The following is a 24,856-nucleotide window of genomic DNA, read 5'->3' as shown; positions in this document are numbered from 1 at the left end:
TAACGTCAAACATGGTTAAACTCCAAGTTGGTCTACAAAGTGTCCCCAGAACCTGATACCTGTTCTAAGCAAACGGTCACATGCTCACTCAAGGTCCGTGACCTTTTTTGACGTTTCGAAGGTCATGGTGACCAAAATCATAGAATACTGCTTTGAGTTCTGCATTTGAATACGCGACAAAGATTAAGCTAGGCAGTATATTCCTAGAACGAAAGGTTAACCTTGATCATTTTAGGTCAGTGACGTATTCTGGCCTACAAGAAGTCCATGGAAAATGCGTAATATAGTTATTGTTATCAATAAATTCGAAGTCAGCACCAGAATCTACTCCAATCTCCCTAGAGTAATAAAACAGGTTGGTTTGACTTCGTTTTGACCTTCGTATATGACCCTAGGTCAATGGAATTCGGTCATTCCATTCTTGCATTGCCTAAGAAAGCATCTCAAAGATGTGTAGCTTCGCCTAACATTCCGTTGCCCCATCAATTTGAACGATTCCCTTGGAATTGCCTTCGCTGAATCCATGGCCTGATTTGACCGTCCGTAGGTCAGCGATCTTGCAAAGTGCACCCAATTTTGATACCACACGATCCGCTATTAAATTGTCTAAAGCTATGCAAAATTTAGCGCGGCTACACCGCGGCGTTCGGAAACCATTCCGGAAAAACAATCGGAGTGAGGGGATCAATTTGACCCCCACCCGAGCGTGCGGTGACCGACAAACGGTGACACAGAGTAAACATATCACTTTTCGCAGGCTTAAGATGCTCTTTCGACAGCGACGCAATCGACAATGACAATCAATTACGCAATCGCACAATTGCTACAATCGACAATCTTCAGCGAAAATCGACGCACCAAATCATATATCTCCGCAACGTATTGCCCATGTATGGGGTAGGGGGAGAGGGACAGCATCAAGCGATTGGCTGGGCATCCTAGCACCGCATTTTCCCTTGCCTGGGGTCACTTGAAGTCAAGCAGATACGAACATTTTTTGCAACAATACAGCGTCGTAGACGAGTCATCTGCTGCGTGGCACGATCATTCATACGAAATAACATCGAATGTTACAGTATTATTGACTTACAAAACATTATCTGCAGCGGTGGCAGCACCGGTCAAAATTAAATGAGGCGAACTGTTCAAAGGTGTGATAATTGCTTGGTGCATGGAAGCAGCGTTCCATAAAAGTGGTACTTCTAACCTTGTGAATAGTGCGAAAATAACTTAGGTCGTAAATACACAAAAACTTGTAGACGTACTAAACGTGCCAAAATACACATGTACATTAAACAAGACAATGCAACATTATAAGTAAAACTATACCGTCAAAATGCAAGAAGGCTTTAACGTCACCAGGTACACTGTTCAGGGATAAGCACCTTTAAATTTAGGCAAATTAGTTACCGTAACTGGCTGGCGAGTCCCTCTAGTCCTTTACAACCAGCGTCACCGTAACTAGCTGGCGAGCCCCTCTAGTCCTTTACAACCAGCGTCACCGTAACTGGCTGGCGAGCCCCTCTAGTCCTTTACAACCAGCGTCACCGTAACTGGCTGGCGAGCCCCTCTAGTCCTTTACAACCAGCGTCACCGTAACTGGCTGGCGAGCCCCTCTAGTCCTTCACAACCAGCGTCACCGTAACTGGCTGGCGAGTCCCTCTAGTCCTTTACAACCAGCGTCACCGTAACTGGCTGGCGAGCCCCTCCAGTCCTTCACAACCAGCGTCACCGTAACTGGCTGGCGAGCCCCTCTAGTCCTTCACAACCAGCGTCATCATAACTTGCTGGCGAGCCACGTACAGCTGGTGCTGAACAAGTTGAAAGTGACGCCTTTCGCTGGACGGGCTCGTGTCGGGGTGCTTTACCACGCTAGCGGAGAGTGATGGCTTGGCATCTCCTGTTAGCTCGCTTCGCCCAGGGGTTTCACTGCATTGTCTGGCAGCCCTACATGATTCGTGCACGATGTAAGCCGTGCGTGACCGACGACATGCCAGGCTTCATAGAATGGAGCGTCCGCGGTGGCTGCAGCACGCGCCACCGTCGACTCAGGCACGCACGTGCAGATGGGGAGAGCCGCCCCGAACGCTTCATTTGGGGTTGAACTTGGAGCAGATCCTAAAAAAGTGTGGTAGTTTTCACGGCTCGTCAGATTTCGGTTCCTTTCACCTGACAGACTGTGTTATGACAAGCTTCTTCCCAGCAAAAATTGTTCAGATTTTCCTCAAAGTCCAGAAATGCTCATTTTGCCCAAGCACGTCCGTCATAGAGGAAGAGGCGGGGGTTTGCTCCACGGGATCCTTGGGGGGAGGAGAGGGGGGGAGAGGGGAGGGGGAGGGGGGGGGGGGGGGGGAATCGGCGGTCCTGTGATTGGAAGCGCCGATGGTTGCCAAGGTTTATGCCAATGTATGTGCCGTGGTATGGTGCTCCGGCCGGGGGGTTTCAAACATCGATGGCCTTTCTTTAGTGTTGGAGAACGTGGCTGATATGCTTCGAGGAGGTGGCTGGACACTTGGACCCAGGTGCCTATCTCTTTCCCTGGAGACGAGAGAACATGGACAGTGTCAAAAGCTTTAGCCGGCGTTGATCGTACCTTCGACGGAACGCTCTGAGCGCGAGACTCACCCAGCTTTCAAACACGTTTTTTCCGTTTTCTTTTTTTGAGATCTGCCCAAGTCTGCCCGCACGTTCGGAATTTCGGTAGGTGCTCGCACTTAATTTAGCTTCGGCTGCTTAAATTGCGCTAATGCAACGAAGATTCCCCGTGGTGCATTTGATGGGAACATTTTACGTCACGAAAAATGATAAATTTCACTCACTCCAAACGAGTTATTTGGGAATGTCCCATGATCCAGAATGACGCCATCTACCGTCACGGACCTGGCCGCCACCCTCCACTGCCGGCCCATGATTGGCTGGCTGTGACATCACGTGTACAACGCAACGGAGTTAAGTATTGCCTTTCGCGCAAGTGGCATTTCTGGCAGCTCTACAACAGCAAAACAGTTAGCATGGGTCCAGCTTGCCACTATCAATTATATCGCGGAACTTTCTGGCAAGCTTTCAAGGCGAAACATTACCTTTCCGTTCAGTTGTTAACTGCTTCAACACAGGCCATTTCGAAAATGCTGGATATCACCGATGAGTCACTCTAGAGATACCACTTCCCGGAATTCGAGCGTCATACAAACCAAGGCCGGGGGACCAGATGTCTCAAAGACACCAAGCAGGCAGACAAATCAAGGCCGGGGCCCAGATGTCTCAAAGACACCAAGCAGACAGACAAACCAAGCCCGGGGGCCCAGATGTCTCAAAGACACCAAGCAGGCAGACAAACCAAGCCCGGGGGCCCAGATGTCTCAAAGACACCAAGCAGGCAGACAAACCAAGGCCGGGGGACCAGATGTCTCAAAGACACCTAGCAGGCAGACAAACCAAGGCCAGGGGACCAGATGTCTCAAAAAACACCAAGCAGGCAGACAAACCAAGGCCGGGGGACCAGATGTCTCAAAGACACCTAGCAGGCAGAAACTCATCCCTTCTAAGTTCCATGCCGACCAGCCAATGAAACAGGGCTCAGTCTGCTCGTGTGCCGGGATAGTGATGCAGTCATGTAGACAGCAGGCCAAAAAGAGCCGCAAGGGCCCAGTCGCTCCACGACGGTGCAGTCTTCCCCACTCAGCCTCAGTCTTGCATTCCGTTAGGCCCACAAACCCACAAACGGGTTTTACTCACTGAGGGCCACTTTCATTATGTTATGTATCATAATCTAACACATCAAATAACATTATTCAGCAAGGCCCACAAACAATGTACCTCGAGGCGCCTACTAGTCTGGGCAGGTTTCGGTCAGACTCGTATCTGATTGGCTGGCAGCAGGAGTTGTTGCCACAGACAAGAGTGGGTAGGTGAGGGGGGCATTCACGCTTTTCTGTCCACGTAATGCCAAAGGACACCGTGTTAAAAGTACAAATCCAAGCATAACCCCCGGCATTCCTGCTGCATAGCCCATAGCTCTTAAGGTGACTGCGCTCCACGCCTGCGGCCCGCGATCTAACGCTGCCGATGGTCCCCAGGTGAAGCCAGTGCGGCGCCGGGCCGGCAGCGCCAGCGGCCCGGGCCCCAGCCGCAGTACAGAGAGCCCGGTCTGGGCGTGCCTGGCGACGGCGGCTTCCTCATGCCCTGGAACGTGCCCTCCAACATCCAGATGGCGCTGCGGGACGGGCTCCGACCCGGCTGGTAGGCCGGACTGGTCGAAGACGTCTCCGCCGGAGGCCGGGTGACAATGCGGCTGCAGATGGCGCCCTTGTCGGAAGATAGGTGGCAGCACTGCTAGAAAGCCACCGGCGCTGAGCGGTCAGATTGGCTGAAGATCATGACGGAAGCAGACAGCTTGCGCGCCCAGCTGCTGGAATGCTGAGACTGTATCACGTACTGTGTCTTAGATGTTGTAAGCTGTCTGCTGATGCGTGTGGAGCTGGCCACATGCCCGTGGCAGATTACCGGGTGCGGCGTTTAAGACGTTACTGAGCTTACCCTTAGAAGTCGCTGGCGAAAAAAGTTTGCGCAAGCTCCGATTATTAAATATGATGCAAGATTATGATTGTGCTAGTTAAGTTATGTGATCGATCAAAACCCACCAATTGAATCAGACCTTTGCTTTCATGGGGCTCAAAATAATGTACTTGTTCCCTACTTATTAGTCAACTACAAGAACAGATTGTGCGAGCTCTGGTCTCCACCTGGAGTCACCGAACCCACGAAGGTGTGTGCCTTCGCCCCAATAGAATGCTCGGCCTGCACTGTGTGCCTTGGCGCCAATTAGTTCACAGCAAATAGTAGTATTGAAGACGGGATGCGTTTGTCGATACCACCTGACAAGCAGAGACCTCTGGTGGTTGTCTCCGTCACTCAACAGCTGTAGGCGGACACAGACCTCTGATGGCTGTGTCTCCGTTCTCCAGCAACAGTAGTCTCCACGTTGTCGTGTCGCAGTTCGCGCCCGCCGGCCGAGTGTCCGCAGTGTTTTTGTACCGCAGTGCTGACACGCATGTCCGTGTTCTCCAGTCCTCAAAGGCGCGTGATTCGGCGCCGTAGCCATGGGGGTGCGCTTCTGTATCAGTGAAACTGCATGTCTGTAGCCCCGTGTACGCCAACAGCCGCGGCCATGTGACATGTGACATGTGCGATGTGTGTGCGGGAGCGTCAGGCTGCCCCCTCGTCTCCCCCCCCCCCCCCCCCATGGCTCCACCGCTCCGATGTCTCGCGGTGGCACGCGTACTTCGCTCAAGACGCAGCGTAACAACGTCCGCGCCGTATTCCGAATCGTCTCAAAACATCATACTTTGTGAGAGGTAGCTACAGCCGTTAGTGCAGTCGTGAGCCGCGGCGATGGTTCGTGACAGCGACGTGGAATCCGCCGGGACCGGTCGGACCTGTGGACAATCAATCACGCTCGCCACATCCATTTATCTGTAAATACATAGCGTAGTTACATCGTGTGTGTTACAGCTTAGTTACAGCGTAGTTTGAGCGTAGTTACGGCGCAGTTACAGCGAATTCACAACGTCGCTACAGCGCAGTTAAGGCGTTTCTTGCTGTCAGGCTCCTGACAACTCTTGCAGGTAGTTCCGACTAAACCCCTGACGAAAGGTCAACCGCAATGGACTCAGAGCGGTACAGGCCCGTCCAGCCACTCCAGTTCTTCCGGCGCTGGTCAGTAAACTCAGTGGGCGGGACTTGCCACGCGGGAGGCCCATTCGGGTATGCATGTGCACTCACCAGTCTTACTCTTGGGGAGAGAGGAATTAGACGACAGGTCGACAGAGATGCCCTGCTCTCGACATCAAGGTATATATGCCATACAACCATATTAGATGTGTACAACAAAACAAAACAACAATGCGGTTCTTGCGGGTTAGTTTCACAGGTTATATGGTAAAAGAATGGTCCGTGTCTGCCGGGTGGACAGCCAGCTGAATGGCCGCATCTGTCATCGGAGATGTCCCGCTCCTAGAGGATGGCCGCCGCTCTTGTCGCAGGGACACGAGATCGGTCCCATGCTGCAGAATGATCCCTAATACAGTCCCGTCGCGACGCGACTGCTGGAATGAGCCGCTCTCCTCCGGACGTTTGATTTCAGATCGCTACTCATTTGGAGCAGCTGCTAAGCGCAGTGTCCACACCCGCCGAGCTCAATGAATATGAATGCTTGTGTGGGTGACGGGGTGCGGTGGCGCTCGCGACTGCGCCGACAGACAGCTGCACGTGCACCTGGTGCCCCCCCCCCCCACGCCAAGCACACATGCGCGCAGGACTAGAAGCTGCTCGCCGCAGACGTCGCGCGTAATCGTCGAAGAACGGTGCCGCGCGGCTTCACTCCCGCGGCTGGCGTCCGCGCCGGAGAGACGCCGAGAGGCGCCCAGACGAACGCCAAGAGGAGCTCAGACATACACCACGGGCGCCCAGACAAACGCCAAGAGGCGCCCAGACATACACCACGGCGCCCAGACAAACGCCAAGAGGCGCCCCGAAAAAACGCCAAGAGGCGCCCAGACGAACGCCAAGAGACACCCAGACAAACGCCGAGATGCGCCCAGACAAACGCCGAAAGGCGCCCGGACAAACGCCAAAAGGTGCCCAGACAAACGCGAAGGGGCGCCCGGACAAACGCCAAGAGGCGCCCGGACAAACGCCGAGAGACGCCCAGCCAAACGCCGAGAGGCGCCCAGACAGACTCCAAGAGGCACCCGGAAGAACGCTAAGAGGCACCCAGATAAAAGCCAACAGGCACCCAGACAAACGCCAAGAGGCGCCCAGACAGACGCCAAGAGGCGCCCAGAAGAACGCTAAGAGGCACCCAGACAAAAGCCAAGAGGCGCCCAGACAAACGCAGGCGACTCGGGCTCGGTGCCAGAATTTGCAACGGCAGAGTCGTTTGGGGATTTGATGAAGCACTGGTACAGCCAATCGAGGATTTTGAGGATCTCAAGACATTGAGCGCCTCAATCTCCCACCCCGAGTGCTGCAGAGGGCGAGAGAGTTGAACTGTTGGCCGGGAATCAGATTCGAACCCGACCCGTGGCGCGACACGTGGTTTGTACGTGTACACACTGCCAACTGAGCTGCAGCGACCGATCCACTCATTGCAAACACCAAGATTGTTCGCCGCCTCACGGCTTCCATAAACACCATCTCCGACATCTGGTGGTTTTATTGAGAAAACGATATCTCGGCTTATTAGTGATCAACATCAGCACAGAGAACTCAGCAGACCCAGCGACAAAACGGCCAGCATTAGGGGCTCGGAATCTAAACTTTTGACTGCTGCTGCCACATCCAGGCTTCGCCAGAGCGGGCGTAGACTGGCACGTGACAGCGCCTCGGAGTCCTGGCACCGCTGCGACCCGAGCTAGCCGCCTTCTGGCTGGTGCAACAGACTTGCAACGACATGCGAAACGATATCGAGACATCTGTTGCGTCCTCATGCCGACCTGCATTAATCCGTTCCAGTAATGTGGGTCAGTGAGAATAAAGTGTACGGCAAACGCGACGGAAACGCACTGTTAGCTGATCCAAAAACGGCAGCAAGATCAGTGGGGTTATAACATTTTTAGTTGGCATTCTGATCTCAGGACGCATGCCGTGACCCCCGGGGCGGACACATTGAACAGAAACACGTGCTGGTAGTCTTCTCGACTCAGCCATCCACTTCCCATTAGCCACGGGTTGCAGTATGGGCTACTACTAGCGTGGTGAAACGCCGTGCCAAAAGGACCACGAGGCGTTTGGATTACGCGTTTGGAAAGGCTTAAACAAAAGAAAACGACTTTTCCAACGGAAAAAAGGCGCGGAAGGAGCTATGGCTCGTGAGATTTAGCTGGCGCGAGCTACTCATCGATGGATTTTGACCGAAGACGACACTAACGCGCGCACTAATGTGACGCAACATTCGTGAGGGGCCAAGGCGAAAGCTACGCCGCTGAAAGGTAGTAACGTGTGCTGGCCAAACACCGTCGATTTCCGCTCACTGGAACAACAAGTACCTACGATTGACCACACCTAGCTGACGCTGATCTTTTGCTTCGTCTTTATCAATTCCCGCAGGTTGTTTTCGGACTCCTTGAGGCTCTTCTCTAGGTACTGTTTATTGCTCTGAAACGCACATGGTTAATGACAGCGTGTATCGAAGCAGTCGAAATGATATCGAGCTTTACCAAGCCATTAACCACAGCCGCTTTAACACGCGCCCAGGTGGACGGTTGGATACCCTTCGCTCGGGTGGGGATGGGGGTCACTTTGCCCCCCTCCCGAGATCTCAGGAACTAAGAGAACTGGAGACAACAAATTCACAGGGTGTGTTGACCTGTACGTGAACTCACTTAGGGCAAAGTATGGGGGTCCTGGGTCATAACCTTCGGGTCAAATAAGGTCAAACAACGTCAAATGCCAAGTTGGTTGGTTGGCATATTCCATTCCATCCTGCCAAATTCCAGGAGACACATTGGCACCGATCCGCTATTCGGTCCGGCTTGAAAGTGTCTGAACCTGAGCTTCTAGGCCTGAGCGTCCGAGCCTGAGCATCTGGACCTGAGCATCTGAACCTGAGATTCTAAGCCTGAGTGTCTGAGCCTGAGCATCTGAACCTGAGATTCTAAGCCTGAGTGTCTGAGCCTGAGCATCTGAACCGAGCAGCTGAACCTGAGCTTCTAGGCCTGAACGTCTAAGCCTGAGCATCTAAACCTGAGCGTCTGAACCTGAACATCTGAACCTGAGTATCTGAACCCGAGCATCTGAGCCTGAGCATTTGAACTTGAGCATCTGAATCTGAGTATCTGAACCTGAGCATCTGAACCCGAGCATCTGAGCCTGAGCACCTGAGCAAACACATGTACCAATTTCTAGCCTTCTCTTAGAATGAGCAGAACTCAATGATTAACAACACAGTGGCTCAACCACGATGAATCTCGTGTTAATGCAATATTTTGACGAATTCTGTCTATTCTGATGGTAGCAGTAGGACTCTGTCATAACTAAAATAACCATAGCACATATTTGACACCCCACTGGCCCAAAAAATGGCAAACAAGGGAAGAACTTTGCGGTATTATTTTCGTGAGGTCTAAGCAAAGAACAGCAGACAAAACCAATCCACCAGCGGATTGTACCACAAACTCCTATATAGGGAACAACTTTTCTCTTGGATGGCCAAGGTTATTTTTCATTTTTTGCTTGGCATTAATGTGATCTTCCATACAATTGGGGAGTGCTGCTCAAGTCACAAAAAGCCATTCACACCTCTTGCCCACTATGAAACTTAGCTGACTGGATAATTTGTCCTGCATCTGCTGTGCAAGCATGGCACCAATGGGATCCTCAGCATACCAACCAATGCATAGCCGTGTGCGACCTCTCAATCCAAATCGTACAGTAATTATGGCTGAATTAGATCCAACAACTTGATATGTAACACAAAGCACCGACTATTAATGCAAAAACTATCTGGTGCGACCAAACATGGAGACATGCGATGCATACAGCCGACGACATTTTGCCACCCGCTCACCTCCAGCTTGGCAATTTTCTCCTTGTGCGACACTTGCTTTTTCTCGAGGTTTTTCCGCACGCTCTGGACGTCATTCCTGATGAACATTCGCCCAATACCGTCGTACACTCGCGTCTCATCTGGAACAGCCTGCGGATCACAAAACGACGTGACGTCACAGCGTATCAGAGGCTGGCATTCACCCAGTCAACTATCTGCACCAGGGGTAGCATCTCTGTCACTGACCTCGTGGTGGGGAACCTGAGCCTTCTGACTTCTGATCATGCAGACAACCTTAGTAACATTTTTGTTGATCTGATAAAACAATAAGCCCTAATGCGTAGAAAATTCTGCTGGCAGTCCTGTGGCACTGGCTGTAGGTGTTACCTGAATTTCCTTATCTGTCAGCTGAGCATGCATGATCTGCCTCTTCAGAGTCTCGATCTGCATGTCTGACAGGCGGATGGACTGGTTGGTGTTCTGCATCTTCTGCTGCAGTTCCATGAATGCCTGATGACAAAACACATGTAAGTCAGTAACACCAACATTCAACTGAGCTTCCATGCTGGTTGAGACCCATGGCTTTGATGTGGTCTGATGTCGAGACCTTTGCTGTTCATGTTGAGCAGTGCCTAGAAACTGATGTTTGTTAAATGTTTTTGTACTTCAAGGAATTTTACAATCCTGGATTTTGACTAGCCTGAATCTATGTTGTTGGACTCACACTATACCTTCTGGTTAATTGTACTGGGGTACAGACATTCACAATGGACAGGCAATTGTGACTTGTGACTGGGCAATTGGCCCAGTCACAATGCTGGAACACAAGGTGTCTGAGAATATGATATCAGACACCAGATTTTGGCAGGAATATCAACTGTACACCATACTGTTTGACTGATGTCTCAACAAGCACCCGCACCATGCTTTTAGGGCAACCAGGTGCCATCATCTATTCTCCCAAAGCCCAATAATTCAGAACAGGTTAAAGGTTTTCTTTGAATTAAAAAAAGGAGATTACTTCTAAGTTTCATTATCAACAGCTACAACATATGAATCTGGGCCCTGTGGTCACAATTTATTTCCCATCCTTCCACCTGCATTATGAAAGGCAAACCCTTTCATGTTTTCTTCCCCAGTTGCATTCTCCCATTCATCTTAACAAAGATCTTACCCACACCCCACACCTTAGCTAGTCATTGGACTCCAGGGCTGTATGAACTGCAATGGTTATTTGAGACTTGCACAAACCTAGCATAATGAAAAGCAGATATGATAACTGGCACAAATGATCATTCATGACCTTTAAAATAAACAATCATACAGACAAATCACTACAAATGGTAGCAGACATGGGATTGGAGCCTCTCACACATTGAAAAATGTGATAGTGGTTAAGTGGGAAAATACTGTAAGCATGCAAATAAATGATCACAATAGTGCATAAATTAAAGAAATATGCATGTGTATATCAGTCTCACAAAACATACTTGATACAAATTTTACCATTCAATTCTAAGAGAGGACAACATTGATTATTTAAAATTGATTAAAATAAAATACTAACCACAATTTTTACATATCACATTAACCAGCATACAGACAAAATACCATAGCATGTTTTCTTAAAAATTCAAACATGGTTCACTTGTCAACTGATACAAATTATAACAATGCTATGCTAGGTAATGCCTAACACAGAATACCTTTGCATGCAAATTCAACTGCCTATAAACTATTTTTAAAGCTACCACAACAAGTTGCAAAAAATGCTTTCCTAGCATGAACCTGAAAACTGGTAAGGAGGAGTAGGTTTCATTCATAATAAAAGTGAAAAGTATTTTCTTTTCTTCTATAAGCAGACTGGAATTTTATTGAAAACTAATGGGGAGCAAGGTTTTTAAAAATGTAACTCGAATGCATTTTTTCTTATGCAATGAGCTCTAGGACTTTGAAACTTCAAATTTATATGCCATGTTTTAAAAATACAAATGCCACATGTAATTCTTCAGTAAAATTCACGTCAATTTCAGCCAGTGTTTCAATATTCAAGCACTTGCATGTTGGGAATGTGATATTTTATATTATAAAGCCACAATCATGGGGTTCACTGACTTTGGCCATTCCCCAAGCTTAAAATCAGATGAACAGCATCAAACTGGGTAGCAGTCAACCCACCAACTAAGCATGTCAGGCTTGACAAATGAGCCATGCTTCTGGATTAACAGGAAAAGGGCAGCATATCAACTAAAAAATTGTGTGGGCACTGCTAGTAAGACAGGATTCTAGTACAGCATATATATATATATATATATATATATATATATATATATATATATGTATAAACATATGTATGTATATATATATATATATATATACACATATTTGAATTCTGGACACCCCACAGGATGAATTCTTGTACTATTTTTGTCTAATGATTGCTAGTGCAAAGTATTACTGCACTGGTGACACAATGAAAAAAACTAACTGAGGAACACAGTGATCGACAATTAACAAATAAAACAATTTATAAAACTCGAGCACGTCAACCAACTCGAAAATTCTACGCCCCAATGTACCCGACTGATACCAACAATTCAGCAGGCACCACGCAATCAGCTTCTCCCACCAACCTTCTTCAGCTCCATGTCCGGTTCCCTCGACGCCCCTGACATGCTTATGATATTTGTAGAAACAACGTATAATGCAGCGATAATCTCCTAGTACGCTATATCCGGCAAGAATAACGAGTCAAGAGCGATCGAACGAGCAGGCATTTACTCCAACACACGTATCTGCGTGGGCCCTCCCGACAACGCAAACGTACAAATGTGACGCGGGTCATACAGTTGATTATGACCAAGCCCAAGCATGCGGCACTAAAAGGCAGGCACATGGAGTTGCATCCACTGTACTATAAATCGATGTCGCTGCTCTGTTAGAAACCTTCATTATAAATTTCAAAAAATTAAAAGCAGTAAATGCTTGCTTAAATTAACTCACATAAACTCAAGCTTTCAAACAGGCTGGTAGCCAACATTTATACCGGAGGCAAACACTTAAATTTTGTTCTAGATCCTGCGAATTTGGATCATAATCAATCACAAATTGTTGCCTTGCCCTGGGGGGGACAGCAACATACTTCCAATTACTTCTCGGTGCGGTTAACTCGGCGAGGAATAACCCCAAGAGTGAATTAAGCGAAATCGAACTTCAGGAATGCCAACATGTTGCGAGCTTCACGGATATCCCCATACTTTTTACTATGGCCCAGACATGGCATGTTCGATGAACACGATACATACAGTATACGGTTCGAATCATCTTCGGGATGGGTATTTTCGTGATTCATGCTCAGGCAATATAGTATTTCTTCCGAACCTTATTTGTAGCATCGTTCTGTTCTGGGCGAGGTCACCATGTTTTACGCAAGATTCCCATGCTGGGGCTCCAGCCTGGTAAAAAGCCATCCACGTGGCCGCCGATGGCATCGGTGTGCTGTATCTGGCGGGCGTTTGCACCTTGCTCGTGCCAGGCTGAGTTGCGAAATCTTCAAGGTATTTTGCTTTAAAAGTGACTTTTGGTGACGTTTTTGCTTAGAATTTCTACTGCGACATGACACCAATTTATTTACTGCCGTCGTACATTCCTGATAGAGGCTGCGCTCCATAAGCATGCGTGATGGTGATCTTTTGTATTATGATATGCACATGAACACAGGTACTCTGTCCAAACAATACTTTCTGCATCAAAATCAGTGACAACTCTGTGGACAATCTGTGGGTTCCAAACTTGAAGCATACATGTGATAAAGTGAGGGTATGTCACTTGATACACAGTATGTGGAATGTGATGTAAAGCAACCCTTCATCAAGCTTTCTTCGGTTAAGTATATGCACCTAACCACCTAACACTAGGTAATCTGTAAATCAGACATTCTGCATCCAAAGTTGACAATGCTAGCTGCCAGTGACACATTAATCCTGGAATCACTGTAGCAGGTCAAGTTGCTTGATTTAGAGCATTTGAAACAGATCAACCTTAAGAAATATTTTAAACACAAACATCAGCAAAAATTGAAAGAGCATGAAAGGTATACGAATGAAGTGAATGAAGCAGACATTTTGCTTTGATAAAGCTTCCTGTAATTAATAATTATGCTAAAACCTTCTATATTTTAAGAACCTTTACTTCTGATTTGAAATGTGCAGCCAAGATGGTGGCATGCATTCTGATATTTTGAATTTTTTGTATAAGTGCAGATGTGTAACACATCCAGCTTTTTGTGATCCTTGTTCATTCCTCTACCTACCTAGGTACCATTTCAGTGAGTTGAGTTCAATTGCCATCCCTTCAAAGCACATGCAGTATGTTATCCTGAATGCTATGCTTACATTTTTTATGACCAGTGTTTGAGTCTCATTCTCGCTTTCCTGTCAATCTACCCTGGAGTGGTTGGCAGCTAGCAGTGGGAGAGGGTATATTGACTGATGCCTGCCACATTCATCCCATAAGATTGAGCAAGCCATATGAAGTATGGCAATTTTCTCCTTCCAAAAGGTGCAGTTGGTCACCAAACTGATGATTTTATTGCACTGCATAGCAGTTTAGGTGAATGAAACTGACTTGTGTATTCTGCAACTGAAAACACATTATGTCAAATCAGCAGTACTTCTACTAATGCATGGAAGTCACTTGATGTCATCTATGGGCTGCACTTCTTACAAGGAAAAAATGTAACAGAGTGGATGGACCACATGATACCAGATAGGGCCAGACTGAACCAAGCAGGACCAGGTATGACTGTACAGGGTCTGGCATCAATCAAATCATACCCATATGGAACTGTATGGGAAAATGGGCCAATTGGACCAGACAAAACCAGATGGGACAAGATGGGACAGAAGGGACTGGGTGGAACTTGCGGTATCGTGCGGGACTGGGCGGAACAGTACGCGGCAGGACGGTATCAGACGGACTGGACGCAAATGGAGGGAACTGGACGTGACAGGATGGGACGAGATCGGACGGATCGGATCGGACGGACGGATCGGACGGATCGGACGGAACAAGACACAATCCTTTCGGGGCCCCGTCTTGTCACGTCCTGTCTTGTCTAGGTTCATTAAGATTCACCCGGTCCCCCCGGTCCCACGCGGTCCCACGCGGTCCCACCCGGTCCCACGCGGTCCCACACGGACGCACTCATTCTCACCCGTTCCTGTTCAGTCACGCCCGATTCCGCCTGGTCGTGGCCTTGCCCCATCTGCCAAGTCTTTTCAATGTTTTTCTTTCAGTTCCTAGGGTGTGCTGATTAGTTGTGTGGGCATTATGGCAGACTGGAGGAAGTGATGCAATCCCACAAACCTCTTTATGCCTTTTTGTGTAATGATCGCCATGCACACTATACCTGCATCAGCTGGTGTATTCCGACAGCCGGCGTAGCACGGCTGACACTGTCATGACTCAGATTTCACTCAAAAATTGGTAGCACGAGAGGGGGGGGGGGTATCTCAGGTGCAGGGTTCATCTGGTACAGTTTCCAGCTCCCTCTAGTCTATGTTACGAGGTGAGAAGCGAGGCGTTTTCGTATCTGGAGTTGACACCGGTATGTTTTTAGCTCCTTAGTATCCATTAAACCGCACGCAATATCATCAGCGTGTATATTTTCGGAGTTGCGAAGTTTCGTACAATGCATTTGAAAAATGCGCCTCGGTGAACCTGGAGAAGTGACCTTGCGACCCGGGCTAAAGGCCGTCGTTTGAATTTCACATTAAGTACGATTTGACCTTTTTAGTATGCAGGTACTATTTTATATCTCACCTTATCCTTCCAAAACAAAAATAACATCCGCGGGTGCGAGTGTCTAAATAAGTGCCCTTGACCACGGTTCAAAACAGGGCGCTTTTCACTCATTTGTGACATTCGGAGGCATCCAAATGCGACCTTTGTCTGCTGGCATGCGGCTCCAGTACATCGTTATCACTCAAGTTGTCCAAATTGGTACCAGGAGTTAACCTGATCGTGAAATCCACCAATCACAGCTTTGTATCAGCTTTGCCTGACTTACTCGTATCAGCTTACTGGATTAATACTCACAGTATCAGCTTTGCCTGACTTACTCGTCACGGTGTACACAGCCGGAGAGCCGGAGGCTATTCGTAAAGTTGGACGTAAAGCTGATATGTGCTGACCACCGTAGCACTTGTCAAAATATAAAAAGACATGAAGGTTACGAAGTCAAGTCCGGTTGATCCTGCAGTGCAATAATGCAGCGCCGGCAACGGGCTTTCGGCCGCTGGTCGCGAGCGACCCCAGCTGACCCCAGCTGTCCGCATGCTAGGCTTCCAGTGTTTGGACCGTTGTGGGACGCGCATGCGTCGGCTTCAGCGGGTCTGGGGGCAGCCTGGGCACAAGCATTTGACGTTGGATCAGTTGCCTAGTGGGCTGCGCAGATGTGATACTCGTGGAGTACCACAAATCAGAGTGATCGACCACAATATCAGTCCTGCGCGCCCAGCGGGTTTCAAAAGATGTTAGAGGTGTTTTTACGGCTTGCCTCAATGTGGGATACGTTTTGAGTGCTGCGGGCCCAAAGAAATATACGCAAGATTTGATCCGTATTCCTCGGAAAAACGTGGAAAAGGTGTCCGCAGACCGCTACGCAGTTGGGAAGTTAGTTGAATGTGCCGACGGTTTTGCAACGGCGTCCGGCAAAAGAAAGTAACTCATCATCATGATAAATGCCCGACCCAAAGGAACAAACCTAAAGAAGCATCTGCGGTTGTTTTAAGGGAGAGATGACATCAGTTGCGTTTGATGGTGCCATGGATGTCGTGCGATTTTGCCGAAAATTTTCCTTGAGCACGTGTTTTTCAGTATGTACGTGTTTATAAAACTTTTGGTCAAGCTGATGCGGTGATTTTCCCTTGTGTGAAAAGTAAGAGATTTCTCTAATGGAGGCGCGGTACGATACTACATGGCCCGGGTGACCGATTACGACGCCCTCGGGCGGTCATTGTGACCCCTGATATCTCAAAAAATGAGAGGGCTAAGAGCACCAAACTGACAGGACAGGAATGAGTATACGAAATCGGTCGTGCCAGTTTTGATATACCTATGTCGTAACCGTGGGGTCAAATAAGGTCAACCTCCAGATCAGTGTCCGAAGCGTCCTCGGACCTCCTAAGGCAACCATCCTTAACCTAGACACCCTCATCTAACCAAAAGGTCACTGGTGTTAATAACAGGTCGTTTACTTCACGTTTAGCAGGTACAAATGCCCAAAGCCATTGAAGTCAGTTTGATTTTGAATGCATAATTGGTGCCAAGTACTACCCTACGCGGCACACCCCCTGAAAGCAAAAGGGCGGTCAAGGCCATTTCAGATCACTGACCCCCACTGACTATCATGAACGCTAAGTAAATAATCTTTCGGAGTTCTTGTGATCCAGGGATGCGAAATCGGCGTCTAAACTACTCCGTAATGCGAGTTATCCGGTAGCAAAGCAGTTTGGTTGTTACCTTGATTTGACCGTGGTGATGATTTGTAGTCTCAGGACCTGTTGACATCAAACATCATGTGGCGCCCTAACTGGACTCCATACCTGACCTGAGGTCAATGCAATCAGTTTGAGTCATAATTACAATCGTCAAATTGCTTAAGGCACCATCTCAAAGTTGTATGGCTTTGCCAAGCACTCCGTTGTTGTATCGATCGAACAATTTCCCAGGAGCTGCCTTCCCCGACTGCGATGACCTGACTTTGACCTGCTATACGCCGGCGACCTTACGAGCTGCATACAATTACATATATAAAGGTCGGTTATGCAAGTGTTTACATAGCCAAAGTTTGGTGCGGGTGTGCCTCGGCCGTTTGGGAATCCGAGCGCTGCTAGTCTCACTCCTTCACGGATTTAGGAACGCTCGCTGAATAGTCTTTTTCTTTCCTTCTCATGCCAAAACGGCATGCGAATGCATTAAGGGACGGGGAAGCGAAATGTGAACCAGAGGGCCTAATCGGTTGTGCCATGTGTCACATTCTCTAAGCCGGGGATATTGCGTAGTTTGCGTTGCGTAGTTTATTGCGTAGTTTATTGCGCAGTTTGCGTAGTTTATTGCGTAGTTTGCGTTGCGTAGTTTGCACACAGAAAACCATCAACCGGTGCCTGGTTCTGTGTCATAAAAATCAGAGGGCGTGGCTATAGCCGAGACATTCGCCACACGATTTGCTAATTGAGACAATTTCTGGCACTCATAGGCATCACCAGTTTATTCTAACTGAGTAGGGAAACTTTTGTTCCAACTGCAGTAGGGCAACTGACCAATGTCCATGCATCAGCTATTCAGCGACAAGTGGGGCGAGCCGCTCGGGACGCCTGGGGAAAACCGGGGACCAGTTTAAAGTCATTGGGGAATGGAGAATGGTTCAAATTATCTTCTGTTTTCACGAGTGGGCATCGGGTATCCATACACCTCGGGTAAAACCTGACGTGTTTTGTATTGGTGTTTTTTTGCCGGTTGTCGATCTTTGAACGGGTGGTATGGTGGCCCCAGCCCTAGCTCGTTGGATGAATTTAGCCTGCGTCAGCAGCATGGCTTGGTGCAAGTATTCAGAAGGCTTTACAATCCGAAAACTTTCTGCATGGTAGTCTAATTTGTAAAGATACCTGGACAGTTAACCATGCATTGGAGCAGGGTGACTCCAGGTGGGCAAGCGCCCAACGCGGTGATATAGAGGTCGAAATTAGTGAAAATTGCCATGTGTTGTGCCAGGCGAAGCCTTTTTAGACCCTCGTGCCATCTGGAGGGACAATGTACGAAAGGTATTTTCTGCTAGATAAAAATAGCTGGGAAGAACACATGCGTCGCTCAAAGGATGACCTTTAACCTATGTCGCTAGGTCGCTTTTTCAAGTGCCGTAGCTGGATTTTCGGTTTTTGCGAATCTTCGCAATCGCTAAGACATGCACCATCATAATATTCCGTGTATTTTGATGGGTGCTAGGGCGCAAAGAACGTATCAATGTCAACTCCAGTTATGAAAACGTGTCGGGGAATACCTTAGACCCATAGTCATGACCTGGCCTGACCTGGTATTAAGTCGTGTGGATTTTATGCATCAGATAGTACCGGTTTTCAGTAAGATCTGGGACATGACCGTATTGGATGACCCCCCTGGTTCTGCGCTGGGTGAGAACGCCTCAGCTGAGGCCAGGATGGTCTGTGGCCAACCAGAAATCGTTGGTAACCAAAACGGGATGCTGATGACCACGCAACATATGTGCGGGAAAGTGCACCTTTCATTAACATAATAAGGCAAAGAAGAGCAAGTTAGCGGTTGTGATCCTCTTATTGAAATATGTAGTTGGCATCCGGTCCACTTTCAAGAAAACACGTCTGACTGTAAAAGCGTGTATTTGCAATGGGTTCTCTTCGCGCACAAACCGGTAACAGGTGCAGATTAGGTAGCCTGGATAACAAAGTACTACAAACTCAAATACCACTGTGATGCGAACCGCTTGATGCAAAAGGAGTGCAAAAATATCTTTGCGGCCATTGAATAGCCTCAGCAGTTTTAGGGTGTCGTACAACCACAATGGCGACGTTAGCATATTGAGGAATAACACCGAATGGGTATCTCGCATGTTCACCTGCTAGGACCTACTTGTCGGAGGGAAATATTTCCAGTGCAATTCATACAACTAAATCATCATGCTGAATCCAAACCTGACATGAACTGACCTACGGCCCCAGGACACGATGGAGCAGATCGGTGAGGATGCTGACAGCGTCCACAACAAGGGGGAAGCGCGCGGCCAGCAGGCGGAGGAACGGCGTCGTAGAGTTGCCACCAGAGGCGCCACCTCTGGCGGCCGCACGCAGCCCAACGTTGGCCCAGTGACCTCGGATGACCAAGCGGCCACGCCCAGTGCGCCGGCCGCCAGCCCGTGAGTTCAGTTTACCCTGTGCCGATATAAGGCTGTGTGATTTTGCCACCTGCAGGTCTTCTGTTGTGGATTTTACTGCATGTGATACGAACAGCAAGGTACCAGAGGGGCACCAGATTCTGTCTGTTGCTTTCGTTCACCACAGTGCTAGTTGCCTCCACTTCCTTGCGACAATCTATGAATGTTCGGGTGCTGCTAAGACAGAAATAATCTCACTTAAGACATTAAAGAGGATGAGCCAATTCAAGATGTTTGAGTTATTTGATTTTGGTACATGCTATGTGCTACAATCACGCTAGTTTACGCGAAACAAAGAGCCAACCATTAATGCTCACTGCACCCCGAAATATGGTGTACGGTTTTAACGCGACTTCCCAATGCCCATGCTACGACGTGACGTCACCTCAAGCTGACTGACATGGCCTGCGTGGTGACGACCTCACCTGACGCGGTATGACGTCACTCTAGGCCGACTGCGAGCCGCGCGCCAAGCAGGCGGCCGCGCGGCCGGCGAAGCGACTCCGACCACGACGCGCGCGGCCGGGTAACCAGCAGGTGGGTGTCGCCGGCCTCTGCTCGTGTGTGGAATGACTGGGGATCGGCTCAGCTTCGCCAGTTCTGAGCCATGGCGATGAAGCGATCGGAATCTGAGGGCCCTGAGCGGCACGGACTCGCACAGCGTCATAGTGCGCCTCCGCCGCGCTTCACGGGGAGAGACTGATACGCCAGACCGTTTCGGCGTGGGGTCTTGGGCTCTGGATGAAGTGTGAGGTTTTACTGCGGCATCTCTGCTCTGAGTAATGCGCTTTCATCAAATATGCCTGTCACTGAAGCCTCTGCGCATGCTGCGTCGTCCACGGCTGCGCATCGCCACATTCTGTGACATTTGTGACGGTCGCACGCTGGCGCTCTCGTGCGTGTCGGGCTCCAAGGGGGGGCACGTATCCTGCGAAGTCGCCAGCACGATGATGGCTTTTACCGCACACTGGGCGATGACGAGGCCACGGTCCGCCGTTGAACACTGTATCTCTCGTCATTGCCGTACGTGACCGAGCTGATTAGAATGCTGTGAGCTTGTTGCTCGTCACGTACAGGGAGACCACGTTATCGAAGCCGATCCCCAGGCTGGTCGGGTAATAATAACTGGGACGCAGCTAACAGAATTCGCGGGTGATCTATATTCATAGACGTACGTGTTGAGGAACGCGGGGGCCGTGCATTTTCAGGCTTCTTGGGCTGTCCGTGGCTGTTTAAAGTCGATGGTACCAGTCCGTTGTAAGGCGAAGTCGTCCAGTTCAGTGAATGGCCTGCACTTCAGTTGTCCCGCAAGTCGTCTTTGGGGTGTTTCCCTCTTACGGGCGGTGCTCACTTGTCCTAGCAAAGGCAACACGTGCGCGTCTTCACTGTTCTGACCCTGTGGCGTTTAGCACGCACACGTACAGAAATTCATCATCTTCATCTCGGCGGGCCGCGATACACCCATAAACCTCAATGCCACACCAATCCATCGCCCAGGTTCAGAGGTCAAGGGCAACAGCCGGCGGTGGACAGAACGTGTTTGATGATTTGCCCACCGAACTACTGCATCGCATTCTCGCCAACCTGCGTCCGCTACAACTGCTGGGACTGGCCCCAGGTATGTTCAGTGGCAGCGCAAGGTGGTAGTCGTCGCGCGCCTGCACGCTCTTCGTAAGTTGCTGTTTTTTCCGGTCTGGTTATCCGTTGCCATCGTCTTCAGTGTAGCCACCCTCCGCAGTGCTGGGTTACCGGCTGGTGGTTCTGTTTCCTTGCCAATTTTTTTTTTAGCAACGGTGTTCTTGAACGGAACTGTTAAAACTGGACGGTAACCGTGAAGATGATTGGCAAGTATGACGCAAGATGTTTCAGGTTTTGTCGGTGTTAACCAGTTATACTTCATAACAAGGCCCAAACAAGGCTCAGTTACATCAGTTTTGTCCCAGATTTTAACCTAAGGCGCAATTAACAGGGAAATGTTGCAGATGTGTGTAAAGTATGATAAAAGGATGCCAAGACAATCAATCATCAGGCTCGCACACCTTAACACCCGATCCGGGGGAAGCGTCAGGAACTGCCCGAAACCGACAGCTAAACCGAAAGGTTTTTGTGATCGGCGCCGAGTGTATGGCGAGAAAGGAGCGAACTTTCCGGGCGTCAGTACGGAAAGCGATAACTGGTTAGCTATTTCTAGACGTCCGTCACTTGAAACGCTGTTCATATGAAGATCCAAGCTGACAATTGTGTAGCTGATTTGCAGCGATCCCAATGTATCGATTTGGCGCGTTGCATTTGCTGGTACTAAAATGCCTATTTTAAGTTTATTTACTGGAACATAGGGCAGCCATGCACATGCGACTGTCGGCCAGACGGCATCCCTTCAGCGCGCCGAGCCGTCACGGCTGAGCACCCGTCACACGTGCTCGTCCTGTGCGCCGCCGCGGTCCGCCGTAGTGTGCTCTGTCGGTGCCGGCAGCGTCGCGCCGCCGCGGTCCGCCGTAGTGTGCTCTGTCGGTGCCGGCAGCGTCGCGCCGCCGGGGTCCGCCGTAGTGTGCTCTGTCGGTGCCGGCAGTGTCGCGCCGCTGGCGCCAGGCAGTGGACGACATCTTGGGCCGCCTGCAGCAGCTGCACCTGACCGAGGACGACATGCGGCATGGCAGCGGCGCGAGCCTGGAGCGGCTGCTGCGCCGCACGCGCTCCCTGCGTCGGCTCAGCACCAACTACCCCAGTCCCAACTTGATGCTGACAGCGCGCGTTGTCTGTGAGTGTGCGGCGATGTCCTGACAGCCCCCGGCCAAGCGGCGTCAAGCAGCCCAGTCAAGGCTCCCGTCCAGGCTTTCAAACAGTCCAGCGGACTCGGCTTGACGCTAGTGTCGGGGTATTAACAGTGTGGCCTGGTGGAAATGCGCCGGTATGCAGTGGTGATGGTGCTGCCGTTCAACCAAGCAGCAACGCGCGCGGCATCGCGTCCCCCAACCAAGCAGCGCGCGCGGCATCGCGTCCCCCAACCAAGCAGCAGCGCGCGCGGCATCGCGTCCCTCAAGCAGATTCCAGCGTGCGGAGATACTGCGTCGTAGTTAGTAAACCTTTTCCTATGCACGCGTGCTGGCTGGTCGTGTACGACGTCCGACCGCAAAGTCATGTCATGCCAACACCATAGGCACACGTCCATCGATTTATGTGGTAAATCGCGCAGTGTACAGTTAGTGATGTACGTCCAGTGCATGGCGTTCAGGTGCTCCTGCCAGTGCGGTGTATTCTCTGTTGTTCCTTTCAAACAGTCGTGTCTCGCCTGACGCCAACGCGTGTCCACTCGGCAGCCCACCGACAAGTGACAGACCTGCATAATTGTGTCGTCTGTTGATAGAATTGGAATTCGTCGTCATTGGTGAAATTATGATCTTGTTGCGTTAGTCCTTGTCACCTTGTCATTGGGGACGTTTTGGGAGCGAACGCAAGCAGACTGATGAGCTTTGTAGCGCGTTGTGAGCTTACGCAGCGTATCCTTGCAGCCCAGCTGCCCAAACAGCTGACACATATCGACTTGAGATCCTCGAGATCAACCCCAAATCATGAGGAGTCTGGGCACCAGGTGCTCTCAGCTGGAGGAAGTCCGGCTGCCGCACACGTGCACGGACGGGTGCGTGGCGGCCCTGCTGCGCCACCTGCCCGCCCTGCGGCGGCTGGAGGCGGTGAACAGCGAGGTGCGCGGCACGGCGTTCTCGCTCCTGCCCGCGTCGCTGGAGTCGCTGAACGTGGACGGGTGTGAGGAGCTGCAGTCGGCCTGCCTGCGCCAGCTGACCCGCTGCCCCGGGCTGCGACAGCTGGACGTGTCGGGCGTGGAGGGGCTGCGTTCGGCGGACCTGGCGGTGGTACTGGACAGCTGTCCGCAGCTGGAGGAGCTGGACGTGGCCTGGTGCGAGGGGCTGAAGTCGACGTGCCTGCGTCAGTTGACCCGCTGTCCTCAGCTGCGGGAGCTGAGCGTCTTGTTTCTGAGTGAGCTTGACGCGGAGGACCTGGCGGCAGGCCTGGCCGGCTGCCCGCAGCTGGAGCGGCTGAGTGTGGCGGGATGTGAGGACCTATCGTCGACCTGCCTGCGTCAGCTGGTCCGCTGTCCCAAGCTGCGGAAGCTGGACGTGACGCGCATGAAGAGCTTGCAGGCGGCAGACCTGGCGGCGGTGCTGGCCGGCTGCCGTCAGCTGGAGTGGCTGTCGGCCGTGGTGCTTCAGCCCCGCTGGAGCTCTGCCTGCCGCCGGCCGGCCTACCCTCCCTGCGATACCTCGACGTATCCCGCTCCCATGCGGTGACCGACGCGGCACTGCAGGAGCTGCCCGACCTGCTGCCAGGCCTGCACACGCTCAAGCTGGAATGTGAGTGTGCTTTGTATGCGGCGGTTTCAGCGTTCACTCCGGGTATGTACCCTGGACTGTACATTTGCCGCCGGGGTGCGATGTACATGGTGTTTCATTGCAGGGCATGGAGATCTGCCATCAACGCTAGTAAGCTATTTACAACCCAAGCATTCGTGTTGGCGTGTTCGAGATCAGGACGCGTAATGGTTCTAACCATCAGACCTACAAATATGCGCCGAACTGCCCGTGTTCCCGGACGACACTGTCGCCAGCTGAGGTCCCAGACAGATGGGGACCGGCCAGTCCCAATGCATGGCATGCTTACAATGCAGCACACCTCCAGAAATAAAGTAACCCATTAAAACTGACTTACATAACCTATGCTAACTAGCACTAACGTATAAACTAGGACATAGTGTAAAGCAGTGGTGTGCAAACACGGAAATGCGCGACTGAAAGCCTCAATTCTGAACGTAGTTGATGTCAGGTAATGCCACGCAAAACGCGCTGTTAAAAGCGTTCCACGCGCCGTGGACTATGGTTTGTAGGGTCAAGGTCAGACCAGGGCCAACGGCTTGCGGCGCAGCTCTCTCAAAAGGAAGCGCAGATCCAAGCCTCAGGTCGACCGGCGGTAGAGTCGGGTCACAGGGCTCCATCTCAGCACCGTTCAAAGCCCTGAGCCCTGCGGCAGTGAAACGGAAGTGACGCTATTGGAGAAGCCTGTCTTTGTCGTGTCCCTGACGTCAGGAGGCGATCGCGACCGCCGTGTATCGGGACCGCAACGAGGCTGCGCACACCCGTATGGGCCACGGCATCCGTGGTTCAGCTGCAGCTGACTGTCAATGTGCGTCGTGTCAGTTCGTCGTGTCAGTTCGTTGTGTCAATTCGTCGTGTCAGATCGTCGTGTCACTTGTGTCGAGCGGCCGCCCGACGTGCGTGTTGCGTGGAACGTCGGGTGACTTCTTGTTCGCCTCAGTGTGTGGCAGGGTGACAGAA

At 50.6% G+C, this 24,856-nt stretch overlaps 2 protein-coding genes across 2 annotated transcripts; one reads left to right on the top strand and one right to left on the bottom strand.

Annotated features, from left to right (window-relative positions):
- Nucleotides 1-7,749: 7,749 nt before the first annotated feature.
- LOC119098147 (prefoldin subunit 1) lies at nucleotides 7,750-12,352 on the bottom strand. The gene is made up of 4 exons (XM_037221108.1): nucleotides 12,178-12,352; nucleotides 9,932-10,054; nucleotides 9,566-9,694; nucleotides 7,750-8,154 (listed from the first exon to the last, which is right to left on the bottom strand). Exons 1-4 carry the CDS (start codon nucleotides 12,217-12,219, stop codon nucleotides 8,062-8,064), a joined length of 387 nt encoding a protein of 128 aa, XP_037077003.1. The 5' UTR covers nucleotides 12,220-12,352; the 3' UTR covers nucleotides 7,750-8,061.
- Nucleotides 12,353-19,670: 7,318 nt separating this feature from the next.
- On the top strand, nucleotides 19,671-24,565 carry LOC119093605 (F-box/LRR-repeat protein 15). Its single transcript, XM_037216584.1, has 9 exons — nucleotides 19,671-19,682; nucleotides 19,962-20,048; nucleotides 21,009-21,129; nucleotides 22,081-22,269; nucleotides 23,021-23,148; nucleotides 23,198-23,491; nucleotides 23,555-23,702; nucleotides 23,738-23,878; nucleotides 24,552-24,565. Exons 1-9 carry the CDS (start codon nucleotides 19,671-19,673, stop codon nucleotides 24,563-24,565), a joined length of 1,134 nt encoding a protein of 377 aa, XP_037072479.1.
- Nucleotides 24,566-24,856: the final 291 nt, after the last annotated feature.

The sequence above is a fragment of the Pollicipes pollicipes genome, unplaced genomic scaffold, assembly GCF_011947565.3.
Source record: "Pollicipes pollicipes isolate AB1234 unplaced genomic scaffold, Ppol_2.1 Scaffold_1600;HRSCAF=1878_pilon_pilon_pilon, whole genome shotgun sequence".
NCBI lineage: Eukaryota > Metazoa > Arthropoda > Thecostraca > Pollicipedomorpha > Pollicipedidae > Pollicipes > Pollicipes pollicipes.
This window is presented reverse-complemented; position numbering and strand designations above follow the sequence as displayed.

Coding starts and splice junctions, on each gene's coding strand:
- LOC119098147 (XM_037221108.1), bottom strand. CDS start 12,219: ATGTCAGGGGCGTCGAGGGAACCGGACATGGAGCTGAAGAAG. Junction 10,055..12,177: donor CGGACATGGAGCTGAAGAAG/GTTGGTGGGAGA, acceptor TTTTGTCATCAG/GCATTCATGGAACTGCAGCA. Junction 8,155..9,565: donor AGAAAATTGCCAAGCTGGAG/GTGAGCGGGTGG, acceptor TGTGCGTTTCAG/AGCAATAAACAGTACCTAGA.
- LOC119093605 (XM_037216584.1), top strand. Junction 21,130..22,080: donor ACTGCTGGGACTGGCCCCAG/GTATGTTCAGTG, acceptor CGGTGCCGGCAG/TGTCGCGCCGCTGGCGCCAG. Junction 23,149..23,197: donor CCGCACACGTGCACGGACGG/GTGCGTGGCGGC, acceptor CGGCGGCTGGAG/GCGGTGAACAGCGAGGTGCG.